Source organism: Taeniopygia guttata, chromosome 11 (assembly GCF_048771995.1).
Source record: "Taeniopygia guttata chromosome 11, bTaeGut7.mat, whole genome shotgun sequence".
In the NCBI taxonomy this organism is placed as follows: domain Eukaryota; kingdom Metazoa; phylum Chordata; class Aves; order Passeriformes; family Estrildidae; genus Taeniopygia; species Taeniopygia guttata.
This window is the reverse complement of record NC_133036.1, coordinates 18,907,862-18,930,478: the sequence shown is the minus strand read 5'-3', so window position 1 is coordinate 18,930,478 and position 22,617 is coordinate 18,907,862. Positions and strand designations below refer to the sequence as shown.

At 48.2% G+C, this 22,617-nt stretch overlaps 1 protein-coding gene across 3 annotated transcripts in view; it reads right to left on the bottom strand.

Annotated features, from left to right (window-relative positions):
- KCTD15 (potassium channel tetramerization domain containing 15) overlaps window positions 1–22,617 on the bottom strand; it is a 47,164-nt gene that overhangs the window by 9,906 nt on the left and 14,641 nt on the right. For all 3 annotated transcript variants that reach the window (XM_030282117.4, XM_030282115.4, XM_030282114.4), the window contains exon 3: window positions 7,232–7,376. In XM_030282117.4, coding sequence (XP_030137977.1) covers window positions 7,232–7,376 — 145 coding nt within the window. The remainder of the gene's footprint in view (window positions 1–7,231; window positions 7,377–22,617) is intronic.

Genomic DNA, 22,617 nt, shown 5'->3' with positions numbered 1-22,617 from the left:
CTGAAATACCTGAGAGTCCATGGAGGCAGAGTGTGTGAGCACCCCCAGGCCCAGCCAGATGAGGAGGAGAGGGACAAGGCCCCCGGGGGAACTTTGCTCCCCCAGCCTCCTCCAGCCTCTGAGAGGAAGAGGAGCACCAAGAGCTCAGCTCCTCCTGCACACCTGGCTTTGCTTTCCCTGCTCCTGCACCTCTTTACACACCCCAATGCTGCACCACAGGTGCTTTTATGAGGTGTGCTGGAGGTCAGCAACTGGGACAAAGGCCAGTGTAATGAAAAATAAATGAAAAGAAAAATCAAGATTGAAATGACTGAGATCATTTGGCCTGGAAAGAATGATAGGACAAGAAGCAATTAAGAAATGGGCACCAAAATCACCTGAAAAATAACGGGTGTGCTGCTGCCCCAGGACTGGGGGAAGAGGGGAAATCGAAGGCCAATGAACATGCAGCACAAAAAGGTGTGACTCTGCATAGTGGTTTGGAATTAACCTGTAAAATCTCCTGCTGCAGGGTATTACTGAACCAAAGCAGTTATCTCTGCTCAAATTTGGCACCACAGACCCACTGGTAGTGGAGGTGCTCCTTCACCCCAGGGCTGCCTGCAGCCCGGAGACACATGAATATTCACAGTGACAGGGCAAGGTGATCGACTTACAAAAGGGACATCCAATCCTTTACATCTCTTTGATGTCTGCTGAGGTTGGGACAATGTGCAGACAGCTAAGAGAGAATAAAAGGACTGGAGGATAAGAGGAGCAGGGAGGAAGAGGGATAAGAGCGAGTGGGAAGAAATGAGGGCAACAAACACTCTCACAGGACAGCCTGAAGATGGAAAACACAGAAGATTAAAGAAGAAATCATGCAGAGAGCATGCTGCAAACAACCAACAACCAGTGCTGGGAACAGGCCAGGCAAAGAGCTGTGGAGGCTGCCTGCACAACCTGGGCTCAGGTAAGACAGCATCAGCCCCAGAGCCTCATCCTCTGATGGAAGGTATTCTCACCCTTCCCAAAACCAGCACTCTGCTGAACCATTGCTGCTTTTCTCTGTCCAACAGTGATGCTCCCTGGGAACTGAACAGGGCATCAGTTTAAACCTACAGGGATTAGTAGCCTAAATAAAAAAAAAAAGAATTCTGAAGTCTCTGTGCAGGACACTGAATCAGCACAGTCTACCACTGAACTGTGTTCACTACAGAGGTGTGTGCAGTGGCCTGCCAAATGTCCACTTGGCATCTGCTGGTGCCATGGATTGCTTTTCCAAGCAAGGAAACATGCAATGCTCAGGAAAAATGTAATGGTGTAGAGTGGACAGGAGCACCCAGTCCTTTCTGAAGGCTTCTGCTGTTTTCAGTAGGTCCTGAAAAACCAGTTTTAGAGTATCTGGGTTCATGGACACTATAAAATAAGGTATTATTTGTAAAATCAATCACGTGAATATGTGCTAAGAAAATTCAACAGTAAAACCTGGAAGAGATGGTACAGTGAGAGAACAGCCCTTCATTTTTGAGAGCAGAGAGCAGCACGAGGCTCCTGAGGCTGGATGCAAAGCCCATTACATTACAGAGTCTCTGACTGCCTTCCCTGGCTTTGGACTAGCCTGACAGTATCCTGAATCACAGCATTCAATGGTCCTGCACCCTCGGGCCAGAAAAGCAATGCCATAAACCAAGCAAAACCCAGATCACACCACCCACAGCCAACTCAGCCCACCCCAGCAACTGCAGCTTTTCAGTGACTCTTGATAGCTTTTGCCCTAAAATGAACAGGATAAATTTTACATTCTGATACCATTTTGTGAGAAGAAAACCTACTTTCAAATGGAACAGCTCTTCCACTACTGTTCCCAGACTGACAGAGCCACACTTCAGGGGCTGTGTGGAAATCAGGGCTGAGCTGGAGCATCACCTGCTCTGTGGGACAAAGGGAGCACCTGTACACCAGCCTGGGCTGAGCCACCGTGCTGGGGTTCATCTCTAAAGTCTCCTGCCTGTGTCTGTTCCACTCTTGGGTTCAGCACAAATATGGGAAGGGTTGTGCACCTGAAGAAGGGCCCTGGGAACTGAGGTGTGATTTCAGAGATCAGGGCACTACGGTCAGGCAGTGCCAGGAAGGGGAATTTGTTGTGCTGTAGCACAGTAACAAGTGGAGGGGATAAAAAAGTCTTCTGCAGCAAGAGCAATCCACTGCTGTCCACCAGTGACAGGGCTGGGAAGGGACACCTTGTGTGACCCACTGCACTGCCCTTGCTCCTCTTATGGGGCATTTGGCCTTTCTGCAGGGAAGGACTGGGGCATCCTGAGGGAATCTGACAGTGTGTTTAGGGAGGGAAGAGGGTTTCACAGAGCCAGGAATACAGAATGAGTGGCTCACAGCATGGGGATAGGGTTCTTGTGGATTCTGCACACCAAGCCCACAGTTTTTGCCTTCAGGTTTTACTCATTCTTCAGAGTTCTGCCTGTGACCAGCCTGGGAGAGCCCAGCTCTCGACTGCCTGCACTGAATGCAGGTAATATTGGCATAGGTGCTTCCAGCCTTGCACTGCAGATATCAAATCCTACCCTGAAGAATTACTTAAGTTTAATAAGAAATGTAAAGCAGAAGAATTAAACCCACAAGAGCTCTTGCCAGGGAGGTGCCACAGGAGCTGATGAGGACATTTCCATGCTGTTAGTTTTGATAAGTTACCAAAGGCAGATGCAGATATGACTCTTCCTGGCCCCATCCAGGAGAGGCACATCCCACTGGCACAGGCAGGGAGTAGCCACAGTGGCCAAAGGCACAGAGTTCACTGAAAGTGGGCAGAGCTCCAGGCACAGCTCTGTCCCCCAGCAGCCCTGATCCCTGCTCAGGGACACCTGCAGCCTCCCTCTCTCAGGCCCCAGCCTGGTGGCAGGGCAGTGGTGCTGAGCAGCAGGCAGCATTCCCCAGCAGATTTTGTACAATACCCAGGAGTTCTTGTCCTGCAGGACTAATGCATCTCCCATTTCTTACAAGCATTATTTCCCTGTGTTCTCAGCTCCCTGACAGCAGTACCACAGCCAAGCACTGTGACAGATAGTGGAACTGCTTCTGTTTAGCCCAGGAACACATTTTGCTCTGGAGGTGATTCCCACCACCAGTGGCAGTCACAAGCAGGGTGCTCTCTGATAGACTGAAAGGGCAGATAGCCAGTACAGCCTTTAATTTTTCTGTAAAGTACCACAAATTTATAGCTACCATGGACCTCCAATTTCCTGTGCTATTGCAGGAACTAGTGGGAAGTTCTGCCAGGTCACTTAAGAAGGAAGCAGACAGGTAGGGGGGATGCACACAGCCTTCCTCTAGACACAGCTTCTGGCCTACATTTAGATCTCATAGGAAACATAAACAGATCTTTCAAAGCTGCAGCCTTGTGCCTTTCATAAAATAATTTTCTGCTTTTTGTTCAGTAGATAAGCTTTTTCTGTGGTGGATTTCAAGTGGGCTAAATTCTGGCAGTCCCCTATGAGAAGGGTGGGAGGAGGTGGGAGGTGTGACCTCCAGGCCAGCAGTGCTGCTGTTTCCATGCCAGTGCCAATGGGCTGGGACAGATCTGCTGCCCAGGCACAGCCAGCACAGACTGAGACCATGTGTCCCACACACCTGGTGCTGTTCTCTCAGAACCAAAGACATCCTTTATTTTTGTACCTAATGTTGACTCCTGAACAGGCTGAAATGGCTCTTTCTGTCCATTTTTCACTTGTTATTCTTTATTACATGAAACAACAAACTGTCATCCTAACTCAATGTTTCTTTTATATTTTCAGTGCTGTGAAGATCTGACTCCTGGCTATGAAAGAAAGTTGCTCACTTCTACAATGACAACTGCACTGTTTCCTGAGGTCAGATTGAGAAGACTTGAGATGCAAGCACACAAATTTTGTAACTGTATTAATAAATCAGAGCGGTGGCCCTGTCATTCTGGTGCTACAGGTGATCTCTGTAATCCACATAAAACTCAGATGTCCTGTGCCTTTGTGCTCCTCCCCTCTTTGAGAGGGAACAACAAGATACACACTGCCCACGTCTATTTTTGTTTGCTGCTCTCTGAGCAGGGAGTGAGTCTCAACAAGCAGCAGGACAGCTCCTGGCTGTGTGTGCAGGTGGGAAGGACAGAGGGGGACTCAGCTGCTGGTGCTGGGGGAGCCCAGTGATGGCAGGGGAGATCAAGGCAGGGCAGTGGGGCACCAGAGGAGGAGCAGCTCCTGTGGCAGCAGCCCCCAGCAGCAGTGGCAGAGCTGAGCTGGCCCCGTGCTGCGCTCACGGTGCCCAGGCTGGGGACTCTGCACCAGGGCAGGCAGAGGGAGCTGGCAGCATCACCAGCCTGGCATGGGCTGGCTGCAGAGCAGAACCCAGCCACACACTCAGCCCTCAGCACCCTTCGTGTGCCTTAACATCCCCCAAACCCAGGAAAATTACAGCAACCACAGGAGTGCTACTTTCAGCAGGAAGACCTGGGAGACACTTTCAAGTTCTGTCTTAGTAGTAGTTGCAAGTGTAATTAATATTCACTGTAAACACACCACTCAGACTTGATAATAAAGAATCACTAGCCTCGGAACACACACCCCACTTTCTCTGCATCTCAGTGTTAACTTAGTCTGAAAACAACACTGAAATAGCAAACACAATAATGCTGGTGTGGTACTAACATTCCAAACTTTCCAAAATAACCATCTGAGCAGCAATTCAAGTTGAAAAGCAACTTGGCTAAACCTTGAGGCTAATAAACTGCTTGATTAAATTAAGGGGTAAAAACTAATAAATATTCAAAACACTTGATAGTGCTTTGTTTGACATAAAGAACATTTAATGCAAGTCTCACTGGAAAAGCTGTCAGGTTTTATACCTTAAATAGAGCTTTGCATTTAGAAACACCGAGTGATTCCATTTGCTGCCTTTGATTATTGTCTTCTGTCACTTTAATCATGCTGGCAAAATTACACAATTTCTGTGAAGTTAAATCCGTTTACAGTGCAGTTTTAATACAGGTTTACAGCGCATTCTTCTACGCATTTTGATTTAGTTACTCCCTACCTTGCAATGCTTTGCTTTGTTCTTGAGCCCTCATTAGCCTGGGGTTTGCTCTAAAGCTCTCCCAGGGAGGAACTAAATAAAATGCAGTTATCCTGTGCAGAGGGATGGTGTGGAGCAGCGGGCACAGCGCCGGCCCCCGAGCCTCCAGCCAGGCTCGCTGCACAGACAAGTCCCTGGCACCCATGGGCACCCTCCCCTCCAGGCTCCAGCCAAATCCTGCTGCTTCTGTGACTGAGCACCTCTGAAATCTGGATGCTGGTCAAGCCATGATCAGCTCAAACAACTTCTCTCTTCTCTCACATCCTCTCTTCATAAAATCACAGAGTCACTGGGTTGGAGAGACCTTCAAGGGCATCAAGTCAATCCAGCCCAAACACCTCAACTAAACCCTGGCACCCAGTGCCACATCCAGGCTTTGTTAAACACATCCAGGGATGGTGACTCCACCACCTCCCCGGGCAATCATTCCAGTACTTGATCACTCTTTCCATGAAAAGCTTTTTCCTAACATCCAACCTCTATTTCCTTTGGTGTAGCCTGAGACTGTGTCCTCTGGTTCTGTCAGTGCTGCCTGGAGAAAGAGCCCAACCCCAGCTGAGCACAGCCACCTTTCAGGAGCTGTAGAGAGTGATGAGGCCACCCCTGAGTCTCCTTTTCTCCAGGCTGAGCACCCCCAGCTCCCTCAGCCGTTCCTCACAGGGTTTGTGTTCCCAGCCCCTCACCAGCCTTGTTGCCTCTGGACATGCTCAAGCATCTCAAGGTCCTTCCCAAACTGAGGGGCCAGAGCTGGACACAGCACTTGAGGCTTCTTCTCCCACTGTCCCACTGGATTGTCCAAAACATGGCTGCTAAAGCATCTCAACTGTGCCTCTCCCACTTTCCATCCACCCCTTCCATGACCCATCTGACAACCCCTGGGACTGCTCTGGTCCTCAGCTTCACTACTACACACAGGTTTTCTCTCACTTCTCTGCAGAGTTTTCTCCCACCCAGCCCTCATCCCTCTGGCTCCCTCCCATCCCACAGGGCACTTCTCCAGCTCATCTGCCACTCACCAGGAACACCAGTGCTCAGGAGTGCCCTTCTGGGCTGGAGCTCAAACTGGGACTGCCACCCTGCCCCTGCCTGAGGACCAGACTGGAGCTGCAGACCCTCCCATGGGGGGTCAGAGATGACAATCCTCCCAGCTCAGGTGAGAATGGCTGAGCTGGCAGCACGAGGACCAGCTCTGCTCCAAAGCAAGAGCCACCACCACTCTGGACTCACTCAGTCACAACTGGCCAAGTGATGCTGTGGCCTAGCCGGTAAAACAAAGTGAACTGGCATTTCAGAGAAAGCAGCAGTTTTCCTTCCTAGCAATGCTCTGCATCCTCTAACTGAGCAGATCCCCAGCTGCCATCCCAATTTATTCATCATTTCATCCTGCAATAAGGGTTTTTGTTGAATCTTGTCATCTACAGTTCGGACACTTTTGTCTTCTAACTTTCATAAAAGAGGGTGACAATGTTGGAAGTTTCCTAATTGCAAAGCCAAACAAACAAGGCCAAAGGAGAACCTTTAAACAATCAGGGCCTGCAAAGAAGCACCCAGCACCATGACTTCATACAAAACATGTTCTGCTCCTTAAAAAGCCCTCAGTCAATTCCATCTCCCAAGAATATTTTGACATTAACTATGAGCAGATTACTTCCTGAAATCAAAGTATTTGCTTTGGCTCTGTCTAACACAAATCCTCATGGGCTTGTTTAAGGTTTTCTTTTTTATACCAACAAGAACAAGATTTACACAGTTCAAGTTCTCTATATATCAAATTGGAAACATTTCTTTCAGATTCTGAGCATTAAAACCTGCTAAGTGCACGTTGCTGATGTTGCTTCTTAATTGTTGTTATACCCTGATAAATAAGCTAAAAATGTGAGGAAATACAATTAGTTTAGAAAAACTGATTTAGCTATAAGCTTCATTGTTTAGCTTTTCTTGGTATCCATAACAACCACTGGTCCATTTATTAAATAATAGCATCCCTGGTGTAATACACAAGTACTAAAAATCCTAACAAATAAACAGCAACATTTAGTTAAGTGTGTTTAGGTCAAGCATACAAACCAACCTGCCCCAAAATAAATGACAGAACGGGAGGAGAAAACAGATTGCAGACTATAGCTTTCCTTACCTTAAAGTCATCTGGGAGCAGTAGCTTAGATGTCCTTAGGAAGCTTAATATATATCTGAAAATTTCCCCATCTCGATCAATGAAATAATGTTGTTTTAAACTGTCCAGGACAATAGGCTCTGTGCCATTAAACAGACGACTTATTCTGAAAAAAAGAGAAGAAAAAAAAAGAAATGGGCAAAAGAGACAAAATCTCATTACAGCCTTGGGGCTTAAGAACAACCGATTTAGGTGCATCAATTCAATGTGCACAAGGTAATGCAGGATGCTAATTTGGTGCCCTGGGTAGGGCAGCGGCCCCACGGCTGCCCTGGCACCAGGATCCAGGTGAGAGCACGAGTCCCTGGCTGGGACACATCCCTGTCCTCCATCCTGCCAGCAGGGACCCAAGGGGCTGCTCTGGCCACGGGCTCACCTCCAGCTTGGCTGGCGTTTGATCAAACAGCACCCAAGGCTTTCTGTGCTGAGGGAGAGGCTGCCCAGGCACTGAGATGGGCTGTGGGGGCCCGGCAGTGTCCATCCAATGCAGAATGTTCTGGAAAAGCAGAAACCACAGGCCCATGCAGCCCCACAGCCTGTGGGACCGCAGTGGCACCACCAGCAGTCCTGGGGATGAGCCTGGCAGGGGGAGAGCATCATCTCAAATCTTTTGTGAGGGGAAAAACCAGGAGCAAGACCTGTGAGACAGGGGGATCAGCTCATTAGGGGACCAAAGGACCACATCAGCTACACCATTCCAGGTTTTCCAGTCTCAAGGAGCCTGCTCCAGGGAGAGCAAACCAGGCATCTGCCTGGCTGCCGCTCCTCCAGCCTCTCCCCTCCAAATGCCTGCCTTCTCTCACAAGGCTTTGTCTTCCCATGAGAAATAACCCAGCTGAATATATGTTCTTGAAAGGGAAAACGCAGGAGACAGACAGCAACGACCTATTAAGTAATTGAGTCCATCTCTCTGACAGTGCAGCATTGTTCCCAACTGCAGAGTGTCTCGTCTTTCAAAGTCGAGTCTTAAATAATCCTGCCACTGAGGACTCCTCCATTTCCCAGAGAGACCATCCTACAGCTGGCTGGATTTCACTGTCGAGCTGGCCCTTCAAAGCCCCCACGAAATCCCCCACGAAATCCCCCATGTGCCTCGCTGAGACCAGGGCAGGGCTTTCCCCTTCCCTGGAAAACAAGCTCATCAAGCCTTGCTGCAGGCTGTGTCCAGCACTGCTGCTGAATGCTGCAGCCACAGCCTCCAGTGCTGCAGCCACAGCCTCCAATGCTGCAGCCACAGCCTCGCATGCTGCAGCCTCAGCCTCCAGTGCTGCAGCCACAGCCTTGCATGCTGCAGCCACAGCCTCCAGTGCTGCAGCAACAGCCTCCAATGCTGCAGCCACAGCCTCCAATGCTGCAGCAACAACCTCCACTGCTGCAGCCACAGCCTCCAATGCTGCAGCAACAGCCTCCAATGCTGCAGCTTGTTTTCCAGGGAAGGGGAAAGCCCTGCCCTGGTCTCAGGTGCTGGGAAGGGGCAGGTTCACTGCCCCACTGCCCCACTGCTGCTCCTGCCTGTGCCCTGTGCCACAGCTGCACCTTGCTCTGATAGCCTAACTTGCTAATATGGTTGTAAATGTATTAATGCACCAATTATATCTAAATAAAATGTGGAAATAATAAATAAAACTGGACTTGGTAAATCTCCGCTGAATTTTGCTAAAAAACCTTTTTGCCCTATAATTAAGGAAGCGCCAGGTTTTACTGCCTGCTCTCATGCCCATGCCAGCACACAGCTAGTCTGGGTTACTTGTGAGAATAACCAAGTGCTCTCCTAAACCCTGATTATAACATTTACTGTTTTCCTCCAACCTCCAGCGCTCCTACAGTATCAGAGAATACCATCCAGTTCACCTGGCAACATTTAATTTTTATAATCACAAGGTTCACTAAGACTCCTGTAATTCACTGTGTCCTTTTTTGTTGATATTTTAGGACCCTTTGCCCAAGACAGTTAAATATACTGCTTTGTACAGTGTTACACTTTATTCCAGGAACCAGACAGTTCATTTATTTCCTTTGGCAGTATGCTGTGCTGGGATACACTGAAAGCAGAGGAAGCACTGATAGCTTAAGGTTCAGTACATACATTTACTGAGTAAATTTGCATGGCTATTGGAAGTTTTGAGATGTTACATCTGAACAAGCTGAGCTGTGGCTGAACCCTCCTCCCCTCTGCTGCCCTTTCTCTGTGGAGTCTGCAGAAGCAAAGATGCTCTGCTCTGCACAGGCACGGGGGAAGGTTTGCCAAATACGACAGGGAGCAGAGAAGACAGGGTACAACATTTTAATGGACCACTCTTTAACGTAGAAAAGCATTTTTTTGGTAATGAAAACAAAACATGAATTTTGAGGCTTCACTTTGTGGAGTGCCCTGAGCTGTATTTCTTCACCAGCAAAATTACTGCTGGGGAAAGAAACTCACAGAGTGTTGAAAGACTTAACTGCCACCCCAAAAACAGAGTGATGAATAGTTTAAGGATTTATTTGACATTTTAGGGGGCTGCTATGTTCCAAGAACCAACTTCATTGCAGCATGTTGTAACGCTGCATGTGGAAAGAGCTCCTGCTCCTCCCGTCTCACCAGTTGAAACCATACCTGGAAAAGTCCTTCAGAAAATGCAATGCTGTGAGAGCACAAAATGAACTCAAATGGACAGTTCCTGACAGGATTGCTCACCATGTGGGAAGCTGTGGGAAGAGCTCAGTGACCAGGAGTAGCTCCACGCTCTGCACCGGGACACGAAGCTCTCCATGGATGGTCACTGGCCAGAATGAAATGCCTCACACAGGGACAAAATGCACTCAGGCTGTCAGAGAGCTGGCAAGCCAGCAAGAGCAGGGGGACAGGAAGGACTTTGCACTGCCCAGACTTGCTGATGGTCAATCAGAAATAAGGTACAGGCCTGGCTGGCAGCCCCAGGAAGCTGCTCCCTCCGGTGACCCACCATGTGCCATGAGTTAAAAGTCATGGGGAGTTGCTGCAGCTCAGACTGGGCAGTAGTCACCCTGAAAATGGTTGTTTTTATGAGTGGTCATGGCACCCAGTACTGTACTGGTGGACAAATTAGCACTTTCAGGAGGCACTTGCTTATGGCATGCAGGAATGGTACTTCCAGTGATGCTGGTGAAGAGGCAGGAGGCACAGGGAAAGGGAGACAAGGCAAAAAGAGCTGCACTGGGATCCTGCAGCAAAGGGCGAGTCTGAACAATGAACACTTCTCCAGCAGTCCCACCTTTCTGCAAGAGATGCTTCACTTTCTAATTTAGAAGCACTTGTATAATCTGTGTCCAATATTTAATTTCCGTACAGGGAGCAGACTGAGGCAGGACCAACTCCAGCAGTTGCCAGCCTAAGGATGCCAGGCCTGTCTTTCCACTGCCTCCTCCACCCTGGCTGGGTCCCGCCGTGCTCACACCATCTGCCCAGAGCACAGATCCTCCCAGGCACCTCTTCTTCCTCCTGGCTCGCTCCTGCCCTCCCAGCAAGGTGCTCTTCCCACCTGCAGCTCTGCACTGCTCTGCAGTGCTGCCCAGCCCAGCCCTCTGCTCCAGCCTGGCACCTGGAGCCCTGCCTGGTGCCCTTCTCTGCCTCTCCAGAACAGACCCTGTTGATCCCATTCCTACTGTTCCTTTGTGCTTCTGTTGTTTCTGCTAAAGGCTTTTACATTTTCAATAATGTTTCGCCAAAACGCCGAGGGGTGAGTTTCTAGCTTTGCACCAATTTTACCATGATATTAAGATCTTCTTTTATTAGATTAAAAACAAACAACAAAGACAGCCAACCCACAAGGACAAGAGTGCCAGTAAATTCTTTTCTTAGTTTCTTGGGCAAGGAAAGAAGCCCTGTGCTGCCTGCAAGTACCTACAGAAGGCTGCTCCCCCCTTAATCCTGGTGACCAATTTTCCAGCCTGCAGGCTCCCTGCAGCACCTGTGGAGGCAGGAGCACAGAGGGGGCCTGCAGGGCAGTCAGTCCAGCCCCACAGCAGAGCTCAGGACACACCACCTCCTTCATCAACTCTCCCAGCTCCATTTCAGAAGCAGACAGGGCTTTTGGCACCCCCAGCTCCCTCCAGAGCACCTCTGGTCTTCCCAAAGATCATCACTGAGCACAGCTGTGGCTCTGCACATCACACACAGCTGTTGGGGAGTTTCATGGCACTTTGGAACAGAAAGTTTTTGGGGAGGAGGCAGTTTGCTTTCTGGTTTGGGCCAGTTTAGCTATTTTCTTGACAGCTTTATTTTTAACAGAAAATACAAGTTCTTTCCTAATAAATCTGGTTCCAGAGGTCTTAAGAAGACCACCCAGTTCTGTGGGACCTATTAGACAACCAGCAAGTGGGGCTGTGGCACCATGAGGCCCTGAGGCCCCCAGGTCCCTCTCCTGTGGGGACCACTGTGGTCCTGTGGTCCCCTGTGCACTGGTCTGGCCAGCACAGTGACACAGCGTAAGTAAAACTCTCTATCACAATATTGCACTAAAAGTATTAATTTAAGTAATTACATGATTAATATTTAAACTGTTCAGTGATATTCTTGTCATTCATAATTTAGTTGTTTACATTTATTAAAAATTGATTTTGTAGACACTTTTTCTGCCCAATGTCAAATCAGCAGGGAACGCACATTTCAGCAAACTGTCATTAAAACGTGTCTCTTTCCTCATTTTGTGGGAGGACAGGGGAAGAAGAGAGAAATGCCTGTCTGTGGGTCCTGTAAACATGGTGGGTCTGTGCTGCACCCGGTGTCCTCCCTGCTGAAGCTGCTGAAGCTGCCCTGTGTGTGCCCTGCTGCCCCAGTGCAAACACACAGCGGAGCCAGCACGAGCTCTGAGCAGCTCCCAGCTCTGCTTGGCTTCTGGCCTGGCTGTGGAGCTGGAGGAGGAGGAGGTGGCTGTGGGAAATGGCACAGAGAGGGAGAAAAGGGCTCTTTAGAGGGGGGACACTCAGCATGACCTGAAAGTGCCCTGCAGGACACACCAGCAAAGCGTCCCCGGTGATGAGCAGAGTCCAGGCACTGCTGCTGAGCACAAACAGTGCTGCTTATCTCTCAAATATTTGCTCAAGGTGGGTAGGATAGATACTGTTACCTGCTTGGAAGAGAAAAAATGCCATGAATTGGAGCAGAGGTGCTTGAGAGGCCTTATAGTGTGTCTGGCACTGCTGCTCACTTATCTGTGTCTGTCAGGAGTCTGCTCCTTGTCCCGTCACAAGGCTGGGAAGCACTGTGGAAAGCCTCTCAAATGCTGTGCCAGCTCTCTGCTGGCACTGCCACAGCCCAGCTGAAGCAGCACAGGCTGAGTGGGCAGAGCACAGTGCTGTCAGACATTCCCAGCAGCGTTTTTCCTATTTCCATTATTTCTATACAACTCTTTGGATTTGTGCACAAGTTCCCAGCAAAGCAAACCATAATGGGGAAAGCACCTGCAGCTGCTTTCCCTAGGGAAGTACCTTAAAACACCCAGCCTGTCTGAAAAGCAGGCCAGGCTGGCCAGAGGAGGACAGGGGTAACCCGGCAGAGGGTGTCTGCTGCCTTCTGGCCTGGCATTAGTTAAGAGAGAGGTGGAAGGCACAGCCTCTGCCAGGCCACAAGCTCCCTCACGCCTTGTGCAGCGAGGAACGTGGCTAAAAGTTACACCTGGCTGCAGGAGGTTTTCTGATCTGCCCCAGTTTAACACTTCAGCTACAGTTAGTGTGACAAGTTGTATGGCTGTACCACACCTTTAAGCCCTTCTGCAGCTGAGAGACCAAGCACTGAGGGGAGGCAGGGGCTGCAGCACGGTCAGTGCCCACCCAACTTGGCTGCCCTGCGCTGCAGAAACCCTGTGAGGCTTCACCCCTGCTGCTCTTGCACTTTAATCCAAGACATCTTCACCCCCCAGGACTGCTGCAGGCACTGAAGTGGAAATTACCCTGCTTGGCTGCAGGGTGTTTCGGCTGGGGAGAATTTTAAGCATCTTTTGTTCGGACACTGATGAGGAAAAAGTGTGTGTGAGAGCCTGAGTCTTAAACTTTGGGTATGAACTGCCACTCTGCAAACTGTGACATCCAGGCAGCCACGTGGGCCCCAAGGCACAGAGAGGTGCCCCAAAAGGAGCTTCTGGCAGGTACCAGATCAGGTACCAACCTCCAGCCCCAAGGGCAGTGCAGGCATCCAGCCTGTGGTGTCAGACAGGTCACCCAGCACTCCAGGGGCTCCAGCCACCCTGACCAGCCACCCTCCTCCTCATGGCTGGGAAGCACCCACCCTTCAGCAAGGCAGCTCAGGTGCCAGTGGCCTGAGGCATCACTCAGCCCCAGACCTGTCAATCCTGGTGACACAAGTGAGCTACCACAGATGTTCAAAACAAAACTGACCTGTGAGAGCAAAACAGAGATACTGAAGGCTCAATTTTTAACAAGAGCATGAAGCAGTGCGGCCCAACCTCAGCAGCAGGGTGGAGGAGTGTATTGGGCAAGCATGGCCAAGCTTTGCTAGCAGAGGGGCTGCAGGGGTGGCTTCTGTGAGGAGCTGCCAGAAGGACCATGTCTGGCAGAGCCAATCCCTGGCAGCTCCAAAGACCGATGGACCTCTGGCCAAGGCTGGGCAATAGAAATTGTGGTAACACCTCTGTGATTACAGATTTAAGAAGAAAAAAAAAAAAAATTACTGCACAGTTGTAATTGTGGCCAGAAAACAGTGGGGTAAGAACATGTGAGAGGAACAATTCTGCAGACACCAAGGTCAGTGGGGAAGGAGGGGCAGGAGGTGCTCCAGGTGCCAGAGCTGGGATTCCTCTGCAGACCCTGGTGATGATCATGGTGAGGCAGCTGTGCCCTGCAGCCCGTGGGGATCCATGGGATGCAGAGATCCATGGGGGATGGAGAGATCCATCCCCAGCCCCTGGGGATCCATGGGGGATTCAGAGATCCATGGGGGATGCAGAGATCCACCACAGCCCCTGGGGATCCATGGGGGATGCAGAGATCCACCACAGCCCCTGGCAGAGGTGCCCACACCTGAGCAGTGGTGCCTGGAGGGGGCTGTGACCCAGGGGGAGACCCAGGGGACAGAAAGGCCCTGCTCCAGGCTGGAGCAGCCTGGCCTTGGAGCACTGCAGCCCTGGACAGAGAGACCCACTCCACAGCAGGGGTGGGAGGGCTGTGTGCCCGTGGGAGGGACTCAGGTTGCAGCAGGTCACAGAGCTGCTGCCCGTGAGATGGAGCCACGCTGGAGAAGTTCCTGCAGAACCTCCCGTGGGAGGGACACCAGCAGGGGAAGCTCTGGGGGATGGACTGATCAAAAACCCCATTCCCTGTCTCCCTGTGCCATCAGGGGAGGTAGAGCTGGGAATGAGAGGGGGCTGGGGGGAAAGGTTTATTTAACTTCTCATTATCCTGCCCTGATTTTGTTAGACATAAATCCAATTAATACCTCTAATTCCAGCCTGCTTTGCCTTTGATGGTATTTCCTGAGTGATCTGCCCTGGTCTTTAACTCATGAACCTTCACTACATTTTCTCTCCCCTGTCCAGCTGTGGAGGGGTGGGAGAGCAGCTTTGGTGGTGCCTGGAGTCCAGCCAGGGCCAACTCACTACAAGGAGGTAACTCACAGGGTAACATGTTCATCCATCTCCAGTTCCCATAACTTCCTGTTCCTCCCTCCCAGAGCTGATCCTGGAATGCCACTGGAGTTTTTGAGCCATATGCTCACTTTGCCATGCTTCTGAAGGATATTACACTCATTAACTATTGAGCACCTGAAGGAACTGTAGGATCTATTACCTAGATTTAATACTTCATATTTTGCTGTTCAGACTACGATATCTATTTTTGTTACAGATCAGAGCTAGTCTATATAGTATCAACATGTATTTTTAAAAGTCAATAATCCATAAAGCACATTATAATCTACCATGCAGAATCATTCTTAGGAAGCTCTGGAAGGATTTTCTTTCTTCTTTCTATGCCACCACTAAAAAAGCAAAATTAGGTGTATAATGGATTTTGTAGTTAAAACAAAGCCATGGACAATTCTGTTTTCTGTTCACTGTTACTATCAATTAAAGTCCACTGGAGCAACAGGTAATAAAATCCACTGAAGTGGAAATTACCTATTATTTTTAAAATACCACAAAGAATTCATGGTAAGAGCGAGAGATGCTTGTTGTTTATAGCCTATCTACACATTTAAGACACTTCAGCAGATTACTTTGATATGTAACTTCCCAGGAAATGTGTATGTATTCATAATTTGATGCACCACACTTATCTCTTAACTTGCAGAAACAGTATGAACTCGACATAAATTAGCAGGTAAGACAAGGAAGTGGAAACACTAATCCCAAGCAGAGAAGCCTGTGTCTTTTCCTGAATGAAAAAATTCTGTTGGTAGTCAAGAGCCACTCTGGCCCTGTATCCCTTCAGCCACACACCCCAACAGCTATTAAAATACTTCCCTAAACAAACTTTTCTACTACGTTAATTGCTGTATCACGAATCTTTAATTTAATTTGGCACAAGCCTACATCCATAGGTAAGGGAAGCAGATACACACACAGAGACACAGACCTTTTGCTGCACACACATCAGCACCCCACCACACCTATTCAACTCATCAGTGATGAAAGGCATTTGTTGTGCTCAACAAGGGAAAAAAATGTAGCTTTCAAATACAGGTACAATTCGCATTTCTTCATTACAAGTTCCCCACCTGCCACTGACACGGCTTGTTTATCTCTGGCACCAGGGACAGTGACAAAGAGCCTCCCATGATTTATGATGCTTTAGCATCCAGTTCCCATTGTTTGGTCTGGCTGGGCTGCTCTGAGTAACCATGCCCAGAACAGGGCTCTGGCCACGTCAGGTGTGAGCATGCCAAGCCAAGCAGAGGCTGTCACTGCAGTGCAAGGCAGGCCACTCCTGCCACCCCTGCTCCTAACAAAAACCAGCGTTTGGGGAGAGTGGGAACAGCAGAGGCTGCCCGACTTGCATATTTTTAATAAAAGTCACCAAATAATATGAGCTTTTGAAACACAGGATGTGTTTAGGGTAGGAGCTGAATATTATTCTTTCAGTGAAATACTCTGAGATCAAGCAACTACACAGAAGTTGCTACACTTCAGGAAATATCCATCTACCTGGGAATTCCTCTTGTATTTTAAATTGTGGACTTACACTTGAAGTTAAAGAAGAACGTAAGCTGGATTTCTGGTGCTACTGATTTTTTTCCAGCATAACATTCTATTATATGCTATATATAGGCTATTTTTTCTCTCCTTGTGCCTTTTACTTCATTCTAATTGAACTTTTACCTACACAGTTTGGAATATTAAAAACATTAATATAAATTTATATGGTATCCTCTATTATGCCATTGTTCTGCTGCTCTGATTTGAGGCCTGTGAGGGTTCTGTGCCTCTCATGTTTTTTTGACACATAATTTAAACTAAATATTATTCGTGAAAATAAACTTAGAACAAAAATTCTTTAATTGAAACCAAAATTCAAAACTAGCATCTTAGTTTCACAAAGGTTTTCCAAAGATCCCAATCCTGCAAGATCTGCATCGCACTTCAAACTCAGTGGGAGTTGTAGGCACTCAAGAAAATTAAGCTGTTAATACATGAGAAGATATAAATTTCAAATAAAACATTCCTGCCTGTACAAGTCTTTTCTTGCTATTCCTTTAACCATGGCTTTCCCCTAATCATGGCGCTACGAGGGCCCTGTGAGGGCAGGGCTGCACCAAACACCAGCTCTCTTGCTGCTCTCCTTTCTGTAACTTCCAGTGGAGGGTAACTCAGTATTTCACTAAGATTTTCAATCTGGCTAAATCTGGACTTGCTTCCATTCGGAAGAGCCCAGTAGAGCTGGGCATGCTGGCAGGCTGAGAACATGCAGCCACTGGTTATATTATAATATAAATGGGCTAAATCCTCGCTCGTTGAAGTCAAGAGTGAAACTCCCACTGAGACTCAGTGAAGGCAGGGAAAATTTCAAATGGAACTCATTTCCCTTTCAAGGTGTGAGTCTGGCCCTCCACATTTTTTGCATGTGTGGGTGCTGTGAAACCAGGAGGCTTCAGCAGGAGAAAGAGGGATGTCATTGACTCGAGGGCTTCACACCCTTTTACAGAGCACAAATGGTGACACCCGACTTTGGTACACACTGCTCACATACACAGCTGCAGTGTCTAACCTGCTGGAGTCACAGACCTCCACTTCTAACCTCAGACAAAAAGCTGACCTGTTTTCCTGTTATTATCTCCTTTATTTCCAGATTAATAGAACAGTTCCCAGAGCCAGGCTGCCCAGGATCTGCAGCTCTGCATCACCTGGGCTGAGCAGGGACACCCAGTGACCCTGGCTGTCCACACTGGCCCGTGCTGCACTGGGACATCCCCAGGGCTGTGAGCAGGAATGATTCCAGTCTCTCTGGCCACTGACACATCAGCTTTCTGCTGACAAGCAGGTGCCCCTGAGCTCAGACATTTCCTTGTTCCACTAAACTGGTTCAGCTCTCCAGCTGTTGACAATAATTTGGGAAGAACCCAGCTTGTCTGACATTCTTGCCCCATTTGCTTGTCCTGCAGCCCATCCTTGTGTCCTCCACTGAGCTGAGGACAAAAAACTAAACTGATTTTGCCCAGTCCCAGAATGTAAAGCTGCTGCAGTGCAGTGCTGCCCACCTCCAGCTCAGCAGCACCTGCTCTGGAGCAGACACTGCAGGACTCACAGGACACTGTCACTGCTCCTATTTCTCTCCAAGCTTGTGTGTGATTGGGAAGTTGCATCCAGCTCTCTCTATCCATATTTTGTTATCACACTTCAAATGATGAACGAATAATATTTATTCTTTTGTTTTTTCTAACTTTTGATTAAACTGTAACCAATGCATTATTCCTGGCTATTCATTTAAAGAAACTGAAGACATCAAGAACAACGTGTTAAAAAGCTATTTTGAAGGGAAAACAATGCCCAAAGCCCACACAGCTACACCAAGCAGGAACATTTGTGTACTTTTTTTGCGGGTGAGCCTGAGCCATTGGCAGATGAGCAGAAAAATAAGAGGAATTTCCAGCAGCTTTTTCACTTCTGCAGCTGGAGAGCAGGGATAGACAGGAAGCAACACACCACCACCAGGTCTGCTGGGAAGAGCCCACCCCCACAGCCACATTCCCAAAAAAAGGAGCTCCTGTCTAGGGGCTTTAGAAAAGGAACCCCCACCCAGGAAGGAGACAATACACCTGCTGCACAGAGGACACCTGCCCTACAAAATTAAGCTTATCAAAAACTTTAAAATTATAAGTAAACTGTTCACCATTAAGTTCTCATGAGCTACTGAAAGCTGAACCTGACTTTCTTACGTGATTGTAAGAGGCTCATTCTTAAATACAATACTCTGGTCATGGGTTTGATTCTGGTTCCAGTGAAGTCAAGGCCAAATCATCCTCTGATTTAAGAAGCAGAAGCAAGCTCCCATTTTAACCCTCATGCCTGCAAACAGAATACAACTGGATGTGAAACAAAGAAGAAGTATGTTTGAATCTGGTATTAACTCCAAGCTTTATTATCCCCCCTCCATAAGACTAAAAAGCAGTCATTGAATTTTTTCCCTCATTCAACAGCAATCTTATGTACTACTGGCCATAATTCTGCCCTCATTCCCTCCAAGACAAGCCTGGCACCAGCAGAGGACCACTCTCTGGTCCACTTCTCCACTGTCATGTACTGCTTCCCATGCAAGTACCCAAATCTGCCCATGGAACTGCATGTGAGTTTTGTAGGGGCAGAGCTCAGTCTGCATTTCCCAAATGCCAAAGCTGCAGCCTTTGGTGCAAATTCACTGGTACAGATCATTGGCCTAACACAGTATGACACCAAAGAGGTTAAAGAGTGTCCCTGGTTTTCACTGTCCACTTTCTCAAGAGAGATTTGCTGCTGCCAAAGCGTCTCCAGACCTAACCAGATTACCTGCAGCACTGGCAGCAGCTGCACTCCAGCAGCAGGGAGGCGAGACAGGAGCCTGCCCTGTGCTCTGGGCTTCCCTCAGTGCTGCAGCCTCAGTGTCCAGAGCTCACCAGCTGATCCCCTCTGAGTCTGACCAAGAGGAATGGTGCAAATGCTGCATCCTAACTTCCCAGCAGCCACGTGCAGGACTCACAGGTTTTGCTTTACGTGACCCTCAGCAGATAAAAAGCAGCAATTTTAGCTTTTGAACGCACACCACACTGCAGTAGAGCCAATTTAACACAGCACAGGTAAACACCAAATTCCTCTGCTCTGCCTCTGTGTCCTGGTGCCCAGCTCTGACCGACAGGCAGCTGTCAGTGGGAAGGAACACAACCAAGCACACTTGTGAAGCTAAAAGCTGTCCTTCCTGGCTGGGTTTCAAGTGAGAGCAAGTCAGGTAAAAACAAACCCCTGTAAAGTTTTTACAGGTGTAATTCATTTTTAAGCATCAAAAGAAACATGCTAACCACAGCAGCTGAGATGAAGGAGTAGGCAGTTTGGTGGACAGAGCATGGAGAAGTGAGTTTATAACTCTGGAGTTTAATTCCAGCTCTGCAGCTTCTCCCAGCTGTAAATTCATATTAGGAAAGCCACCAACCTGGTGTAATTCTGTATCAGGAGTTATAATAGCCATGAGAGTGACTGACAATACCTGTCCCTGCCATCAGATTATGTCAGATGAGGTCAGGATAATATCAGGACAGCATAAGGGAATAAGCTGAGGTACTGCAAGGCCTAGATATGCTCATCAATTTATTACATTTCACATAACAAAAGCCTAGCAAAGTTAATGGGGGTAACAGCAGCACAGAGCACAGCCTGCATCAGCCCCTGCCTGGCATCCTCCACACCAGCTCTGTGTGTGTGCTCTGTGCTCCAGAGATCCAGCCTCCCTTCTGCTTTCACATTGGAGTCCTGTGTTTGCATGCCTGCATATTTCTTCTATTTAAATATGCACTTTGTTCTTCAAGATTTCATTAAGCCATGAATAGATTAATTCGGATTTCAGTTATACAGATACAAATTTAAAGGAACTCCTTCAAAAGCAGCAGAGTCATGTCTTTAGGAAGGCCGGGAGAGGTTTGTGCATGCACCTGGAAGGGCAGGACACTTTGTGTTCACCTGGCTGCTGGTTTTACACCCTCAGGAGTGTTTCAGACCCAGCACTGTGGGCACCCAGCAGAAGCATCTGACTGCAGTGCTCAGGCTCTGGTAACTCCTCACCACACAGCTCCATCCCTGCTCCAACTCCACAGAGGACAAGGATTATTTTGGCCAGGTCTATTATTAGGCTCAATTTCTAAAACAATAGGGCTTGTTTTCATTTAAGCTCATGGTAAAACTCACACTGACTTCATTGGAAGAGAGACGTGGCCCAACACACCAATATCCAAACCACCTCCATTTATTTCAGTGGAAGGAGGCAAGGAAGTAAAAAGGTCCAATGCAGTTTTAAATCTTTAGATTTCACAAATGATCACAAGCATGTAGGTCACAATATGCACCCAGAACGGTACCTACGACAACCACCAGTGGGATCATTAAAATAATTAAGTTAGGCCTCAAGACAAATTCATTTCATAACACGTTCCTTACAAAACAGATACCCCCTTGCTTCATAATCCAGGGAGTCTGTTTTATAAACTTCCTAAGTAGTTCATGAAATATCCCCCTAAGCAGACTAGGCCTACTTGCCATTGCAGGGTCTCTATAAATCAAAAGTTTATGAATCAAAGGCAAACACCAGTGATGTGTGTTCAAAAACCAGCTGTGAAGGGGCAACGCCTCGTCAGCTCCAGCGGTGCCGTGGTGAGCAGTGACCTCGGGACACGATTTCCAGTACAAAGCTGCTGAACCTGCCTCTTCACACGCTCCTCTGCATGCCATGAGGGAGCTGCACGCACAGCACACGAAGCAGTAATCAATAAAGGAGATCCCCCTTTGTTTTATGGCTAAAGATGCTGCATTTCATAGTACAGCATCTTTACAGTGCTTAACACCACACTGTTGAGCAGGAAAGAGCTTCCACTTGCAGCAACTACAAGGAAGAAGCAGTAACTTCCACAGCATCTTGTGGAAGTGGTTTCTCAAAATACACTGCTATGCCAATGCTTTCCCTCTTACCATCCTGAAACTGACTGCTGAAAAATACTCAAATTATGCTGCTGGTACCAAAATGCCCTGTCAGGTATGTGATAAGCAAAAGTAGCAACAAAAGAAATGACAAACCAAACTTGACCAACAAGAAACGGAGATAAATACAGAGCACGAAATGAAAAAAAAAAAGTTGAAATTTTGGTATCCTTGTCTGCTGGCTTCTCTTTTATTTTTTTGTAAACCAGACTAGTTTTCAACCTGTTATAAGCAGGAAGGGTGGGAATTTCTGATGTGGTAAGTGTAACTCAGCTACAGTCATGTTATCTTTGCAGAACATGAGAGGGAAGAACAGAAAACAAGGCAAGGTCAGCTGGGGTTTGCACCAAAGGTACTGGACATGAACATTCACTGTTCATCTTTTGGATTGCCCTCAGTGGCCACAAGTGCCATCCCTCCTGCCCAAGCCTGGCTGCACCAGCTGCATGACAGGCCTGCTCTTCCTTTTGATTAGCTGAGGCAAGGAAGCTGCTGTCTGGGTAGGACTGTGCAATTTTCTCAGACTCAGGGGTTTTGAAAAACCTGTGCCAGGCACAGCACCACAACCATGTTATTTCTCTAAGTCATCTGAGTGTTGATTTGCTATCTGCTCCTCCACAGAAAGAGCTCAGTCTGCCCCTTCCTAGTCACCATAATACCCACTTATGTCTCCACACAACCCAGGCTGCAAATGTAGAGAGAAAATATAATTTCTGGAAAAAACATTAATTAGAGATCAGCCAGGCAGTATTTTCTTGAACATTTCAGCTTTTCCAAGTAAACACACAAATAATTTGTTCGACAGGACCCAATCTCAGCACCCAGCTGCAGTAAGATTTGCACTCCCAAAGGCTATACTGTGCTTTCCTCTCCAGAGCCCGTGGGCAGCTCCCAGCCTGTGGCTGTGCTGGGCAGGGCAGTGGTTATCAAGCCCAGGAAGGAGCAGACACCTTTGTGACAGCAGAGAGCTCAGCTCTGCTTGGCTCCCTCCATGCCAGCTCCTAGGAGACCCTGGAGAGGTGTACACAAACAGGACTTCTGTGTATATAAAACACAAATATAAATTCCTTCCTTCCCATCTCCCTAAATTAATGGCATGCAGGGTTAGGGTTACAGGGATCCTGTAGCACCGAAGTTACTGCTCCAGCTGTGCAACAACAGAGGGAACACATGGACATCTGCTACCACAGTGTGCTTCCTCCACGGGCTCTGACACACACTGCA